Below are 7,215 nucleotides of genomic sequence, written 5' to 3'. Positions count from 1 at the left end.
TCCCTCCACATTGTCAACAATGGCTGCGTCGCTGTGTGAGAGAGCTCATTGGTGAGCATCGATGCGTACGCAAGTGTAGTCGCATGGCCACTTAAGAGCCAGCTCAATAACTTATGTTGTTGAAATCGGCTTGTGTTGCACACGACACTGCACTGACGAGACCTTCACTTGCCACATACCCGAACTGAGGCGGGTGAGGATCGCTTACCATTTAGAAGCACAACAGTGCGCGTTTTTTAACGAGCGGGGTAAAGGTATTCTCAGCAGAAGGGCATCTGCCCGAGTGTATTTGGGGAAACGCTGATTATCATGCTCTGAAATATTGGGTGGAAGAGTGCTTATGTTTTGATTACAAAATCTGAAGTGTCTATGTCTTATCCATGCACCCGTTGTATCGAGAACGTTTGTGTAAACTAACTGTGATAACCACATATATTGTGGATGCTTTACTCTTGTAAAGATGTTGCCATATGTACCACAAGCTACCATAGCTATAATGGTCAACTACTCGCAGATTTCACTTTACACTATGTTAGAGAAAGGTGCAACTGCACCACTTCAGCTCCGCAACTCTGTGTGGGAGGGTAGGCTATAGACACACACACACATAATATGTATATATATATATATATATATATATATATATGTATATATATACATATATATATATACATATATATATATATATATGTATGTATATGTATATACATAATGTATAGGCAAAACATAATTAAACCAAATCCGGAAAGTTTTTCGTGTCTGTCCCCTTATGGCGACTTTCACGACTCTGTCTTCCCCCGGTCGTTTTGAGAAATTAATACCCATTGTTAAAGGCGAGCTTATCTTATCATATCTGAGGCTTGCTTTAACATGTTCAAACGTGGAGCATTCCCTTTGAGGCTCCCGTATGTCTTTAACCGCGCCGGCGCGGAACAAACCAACCCCGGCGGCCGCCAAACGCAGACTGTGGTCCTGTCCTTAACAAATGGCCGTGCACACGCGCGCAAAACTGTGCTGCACACGCACATCAAAATATATCGCACCCGATATTTTCGTTTAACGTCTTCCTCGCATGCCATCAATGCTGGTGGTGGCAGGTTCCGTTACCGTCAGGTGGGTGCGTGGCGTCTGTGGAGCCCCTGGAAAGCTGCTTTCCCCATTTGACAACTGGCTGCGCCGCCACTGCGCTGGAGGCGTACTTGCTGCGATAAGGAGGCCTCGGACCCAGTGGTGACATCCGTCTATGTCGCATCCGGCCCCGGTGCCGCGGCTCCAGTGCAGCGGTCAGGCGACTGGCACACAGTTCGAGCCGGCCGGTGGAGCGCACAGGGGACGTGCCGGGTCCGACCTGCGGTCACCCACCGCACAGGAACAGTGACATTGTGGTCCGACCTGCTGCGATCCACCGTGCGGAATCAGTCAGGGCGTTGTTCTGCCAGGCGGCGGAGATGCGCCGTAGCCGGGCGGCGGAGGCGCGAACTGGACTGATTCGCGGAGCTGGGACAGCCAGCCTGTGATCTGACCTGTAACGACCCAGCGTGCGCGGAGAGTGAGGCTCTGGTCCCGTCCGAGGTGATCAACTGCACTGAAACGGTGTGTGTGTTTTAACTTGTGCTGCCACGCCGTGCTGCGACGGTAAGGGTGTAGACTTTGAACCAAGAACGCCAGCCTGGGCTAAAAAAATGAAATCCCATCCTCCTTTCCTATACCCTTTTCTCGCTCTTGTCTTGGTAGTATTATTAAATATTGCGATGTTTTATTGTCGGAGCGTAACCATTGATAACATCGTTGCACCACGCCCGAATGGAGGTTCGCCGAAACCGATCGAAGATGGTCAGGACGCCGACCGAGGAGAGCGTCCTTTGTATAGCAATGACGCTGTCTATATCGCCATCGAAGGACGTAACCGCTAAGGAGAGAAGTATTTACGAAAACAAAACCCGCATTCGAGCTCTATCGCAGATGACAGAGCCGAACGGCGCCAAAAACTCACGCTTGCGGCTGGTCAAGCAGGGCGGAAGCAACCCTGCATTCGTCAAGTCATCCCTCTCCGCCACGAGCGGGCTTTCCCCTGAACAGCATACCCCACGCCTGGAGCTGAACGCGACGCTTGACGAGGACCTGGCGCGCTGGCTTGAGGCCTCAGCTCGCTCGTCTTCCGCCGGCGGAGGTGGCGGCGGCCGCGGCCGCCATGGCGGCGGAGCGGCTGGGGCGCCAGGCGGCGCCACTGGCGCGGCGCGCCGACCCCGTGGCGCTGCGGTACGGCGGCGGCGGTCTGACGCTGGCCGGCGAGCGCAGCTGCCCAGACCAGGCGGCACGCACGCGGCTGCTGGTCGTCGTCGCCTCCACGCCGGCCAACGTGTCGCGGCGCAACGCCATCCGCGCCTACGTGGGGCACGGTCGCTCTGCGTACTGATGTCGTCCTCGTCTTCCTGGTCGGCCGCACCACGGAACGCGTCCAGGCGCGGCTGATGAGGGAGCACGCGGAGCACGGCGACATCGTGCAGGGCAACTTCGTGGACAGCTACCGCAACCTGACGCTGAAGACGACGTGCATGTTGGAGTGGGTCAGCCGGTTCTGTTCCCGCGCGTCCCTCGTGCTGAAAGTCGACGAGGATGTGTTTTTACACATCCCGAACTTGCTATCATTTCTGGAGGAGCACAAGCGAGCAAACAGGACGATCTTCGGAAGACTGACGCACAACTGGCAGCCATTCCGAGATCAAAAGAGCAAGTACTACGTCAGCCGTTCCGAGTTCCCGGATAGCGTGTACCCCGACTATGTGACGGGCCCGGCGTACTTGCTGACCGGCGACCTGGTCCCGCTCCTGTATCGAGAAGTGCTTGTCAATAGGTTTCTCTTTATAGAAGACGCGCTGATTACTGGCGTGGTGGCCAAAAAAGTAGGAGCCCATCTCGAGGCGGCAAAGCAATTTCTCAACATTCGCAAGGTTGACAGGTGTACTGTTCAGCGAACTATATCTGTTCACATTGTCACACTTGCGGAAATGTACGAGTTTCATCGCATGGTTTCATCGGGTGAGGACGTGTGCAAGGATATTGTAAAAAGCACTAAGAATTCGTGAGCGCAAGCTGAATCTGGTGAAGGAGATAAATGCTGAGAAGCGTCAAAGGTACTGGGAATGTGTGACGCTAATCGGTGAGGAGGTGCGCGCCATACAATGACAATAATGTGCGTAAATGCTGAAGCGTTTTTACTTGAGAAATTCTTAACTGGAATTTTGAAGAAAGAAACTACCAAAGAAGTAGGACTTCAATGCTGGCAACAGCAACGGAATGCAGGCCCGAGAAGGGAAAAGACGATGGAGAGACGCCAGTGAATGCGGCGAATGCAAAAGAGCTGCGGTGGACGAATACGAGAGGCAGGTAAGGGAACCATTGCCGTTCAGGGAATTTTATAACATGGTCTTTCCGTGTTATCTTGAGTGCTTATTGAATTTCAAAGCTTCGCCAATGTATTTATCCTCTCTCCTATTCTTGTCGGATTTGATGAAAAAATATATGCTCTTTGTACGAGCGATCTAACTGTTTGCATTGACTGCTGCGATGTGATATGAAGTCCAATTAGCTATCCGTGAATGTTGCCTCTCCAGACGTTTTGCCTTTGCCTTTCTAAGCTAAAATGTTCTGTAAAAAGTCGTCAAAAACTTAATCACCCATGAACACAACACGCATCAGAAGACAATCGGCCCTTCGTGATTTCACCTTATGTGAAAGGAGTATCGGAGAAGAAAACGAGGCTTTTAAAACCAAAGTATCGTGTAGCCACCAAACCGTGTATAAGCCATAGAAGTTATCTAGCTTGGCCCAAAGACAAATCAAAAACGTAGCAAAAGACAGGACGCATTTACCCATGCACATGTGAAGGCAAAAAGTTTCATGTGGGGAGGCATGTATAAGCTTAAAGACCGGAAGGGTGAACACCGGGAGAAATAAGACACGCGGATATCATATCGTCCGGTCTTATCGAAGCACGTTCTGGACACATAGGTCATTGCATTGCATGGAAGGAGGGGGAAATTTTGGATTATGAAGCAAACTGGAGAAAAAGAAAGATTAAGGCGTATTTTCATTTTTAAAACGCGCATTGAGAAATTTCCAAATACAAAGCCGTGGGTTACCAATAACGACTGAATGTCGAATTTTGAGATGAAAAGACTGAAAAAGAGCAAGCGGCTCGGAGCAATATGTAATACGGTTGCGATATGCGGGTTTCGGGGCAGGAAAGTTGTACACGTGTGCGTTATCCTGTTTTAGTGGCGAGATATGTCGCATGCGTCGCTGTTGAACTGATTCCGCAATGTGGAAAGCTATTTACAGGTTTGAAATGTGTGCGCGGTGTCAGTTGAATGCCATGTGACATGACAACATTCAGAATAAGTGCATGATAGTCGTATCGAAAGTGTGAGTGCATGGCGTGTGCTCTTTTCGACGGTTTATATTATTTATCTGCGTTTGAATTGAAAAACAGTTGTCTATTCTACCTTTTTACCTTAGCGGGATAAGCATGCCTCACTGCGTACGACTTTTTAGGTTTTTGGATAAAACAGTAGAAACAACCTCATTTCCTCGTAGAATAACCAGGAGAATCGACGGACAGATACAATGATATTTCGGCTACATGCCTTTATCGAAACAAAGGTGAGAAGTGAATTAAAAAATACCTGTCATGTTCTGCCTCTGAACATCCGTTATACAAATAAAATTGTGTATATAGTTGAACATAAACGATCACATAGGGGAAATTCGTCAGTTTTTTTTCTTGATGTGTGCCTAAATCTGTTTTTATGAATGTCATGGTCTGGCCTAGGCTGAAGAAGGGGTAGAAATTATCCGGGAGTTCCTGTGAAATGTAGGCAGGCTGGTTGGAATATTATCTTTTCATATATCGTACCTTAGAGTCGCATTAAAAACGTAATGAACATTTGATAACGACTCATCCACCAAGCACCGAATTGGTCTTCCCTCGCACGGTGGTCGGCGGCCGCTCCCCTAAGCATCGGGCGTCTGACGTGGTTTTATGAGGCAGCGCGGGTGATAAGGGAGGGGCAGTCATTGGTTGCCCACGCATCACGACCGACTTTACTGAGGAACTTTACTGAGGAAGTGAAAAGAGGTCACGAGATGCCCTGCTTGTGCACAGTCTGCATGGTGCCGGCTTACAACAGATGCATGCTTATTCACCGTGATACACGCCTCCGTATCAGCTACCGAGCAGGATCGTAACTTTGTTATTCAAATGTAAAATGGGCTATGGGTCTTGCTGAATATGGAACAAGATCAAGGGATGCACAGACAGGGGCATAGTTTCATGTTCAGCTGGGGGTTTCCAGCCGTCCAACTTGGGCTTCAGCGCCCCCACCCAACCCTTCCCTCGACATTGAGAATGAGATGGGCCAAACTAAGGGCTGATGGCACAATATTGGCACATTTTTGGGTGGGTTGTTTCATTATTTAGGGTTCAGCCCCTACCACCCCATCCCAACTTATTTTGCAAAAATGCACTTCTGTGGGCAGACATCTTGGTCTTCGACATCATGTTACACTCATGCACTCATGCATCACCAATTACCTATTCTACGGCCGTAACAGTACACATGGAAAAACTGCCCAGCCATCTGAAATGTTTCCACATCGGTGAAACCATTTCCACAGTGGCCATTTTTTGGACGTCCCTAACACTTTGAAAGACACGATTGCGACGAAGTTTCATACACCTCCAGATATGTGTCGCTGATCATTTTGTACACCGCTGCTTGTTTTCTCGATTGCGCGCGCCTCGGCAAATCTGCTGCTCAAGATTTTTACCGTCCAGTCGACCTCCTATGGTGATATTTAGGAAAAGAGAATGTCTCCAGATGTGGAATGAGCTGAGACCACAAACAAGCTGAGTGTTGGAATTATGCTTAATGTACACTTAAGTAAAACCATTGCACTTGCAAATGTAAAAATTGCCTCATGTTGATGGGCACTAATGGACTGTGGGGAATTCAGAGTGGGTTAAAAAACTTAGTTCCACTGAAACGTACTAGATGGTGGACGTGGATCAATAACAATGACCAATCATAATTCGTCCCTCCCGCAACCAAAAAGGAAGGCGGACAAACTCACGGGCTATTCCTTTCCTACATCGCATGCAGGCTTGGGCTTGGCTTTGGTTGCACAAATAACAAAGGTTCCACAATTCGAAGACCATGTTTTCAGCATGAATTCGAGACCGAATTCTAGGCCTACACAATGCCAGACAGTGATATAATGATTGAAATAATAGTTTCTTTAATTTGAGAGGGAAAAACTAGATGATCAATACTTTCACTATCTCCCTAAGCCTGCCAAGGGGATCTGATTCGGGGTTCAGAAGTCAAGCATGTCCCTCGGAGGATGATTTTGTTGTCCATCCGTCTTCTTAGGCCCTCGAAGACTGGTTCACGCAGCAAGCCTCTTCACTGTCTCAAATTTTCCGTCGCTTAGGTGCCTTTCCGTGGCATGTTGCAAATAGGTTTCAGGTGACAATCCAGCTTAAGTTCACTTGGGTGAAGGCATATTCCTGAACGTTAAATTACCTCTGACATTGAGTGGCTGATGCAGCCATGAAGTGATGGATTTTCCAGAGTGACCTCTGATACGGCTTAGCGGCCAACTCGCCGTCAATTCTGGACTAAAATGCCGTCTCGGTGTCCTGCTGGGTATAGTCCCTTAATACACAAAAACATTTGTGATTGTTACTTCGTTACCGCCTTTCACCCTCGCGCACACCACAAGCGGATGAACTGCTGTTTGTGCGGGCCGCAATATATGCCCTGGGTGATAATGTTGGATCCAAAGCGAGTAATTTCTCGGAAATATCCGTGCAAAGTACGCTTTCTCTCTCCTTCAAGGATCTAAACAAGTCTGTCAAAATCGCCCTCTGTGTTTTGCGATGAAGTGATGCTTTGTCAGTGTTGTTAGTTTGGTGCAATGCGATTAATGCTGTATGACTTATATCAACCCATTGCATGTAATTCATTTTGGCGGCATCAGGTGATATTTTGCAAGCCCGCAAAGAGTGACTGGAGCACGCCTGCTCCCGGAGAATCTTTGCAATGCCACAACTTGCATTTGTATTTGTGAGACCAGAGGATTTTCTATGATATTGTTAAGCGGAGTGCTCCGTCTTTGTGTGCCGTTTTGAACTGAAACAGTCATGGTGAAGAT

The 7,215-nt window shown here is 48.5% G+C and overlaps 1 protein-coding gene across 1 annotated transcript in view; it reads left to right on the top strand.

The window, feature by feature from the left end:
- Positions 1 to 496: 496 nt before the first annotated feature.
- The window catches only part of LOC119096640 (putative UDP-GlcNAc:betaGal beta-1,3-N-acetylglucosaminyltransferase LOC100288842), a 17,446-nt gene continuing 10,727 nt past the window's right edge, over positions 497 to 7,215 (top strand). Inside the window, 3 exon segments of the mRNA XM_037219540.1 lie at positions 497 to 531; positions 2,299 to 2,383; positions 2,385 to 2,819. Of these exon segments, the coding sequence (XP_037075435.1) occupies positions 497 to 531; positions 2,299 to 2,383; positions 2,385 to 2,819 (555 nt within the window).

The sequence above is a fragment of the Pollicipes pollicipes genome, unplaced genomic scaffold (genome assembly GCF_011947565.3).
Source record: "Pollicipes pollicipes isolate AB1234 unplaced genomic scaffold, Ppol_2.1 Scaffold_4295;HRSCAF=5057_pilon_pilon_pilon, whole genome shotgun sequence".
NCBI classification, from domain to species: domain Eukaryota; kingdom Metazoa; phylum Arthropoda; class Thecostraca; order Pollicipedomorpha; family Pollicipedidae; genus Pollicipes; species Pollicipes pollicipes.
The sequence above is the reverse complement of the archived record's forward strand: the minus strand, read 5'-3'. Positions and strand labels throughout refer to the sequence as shown.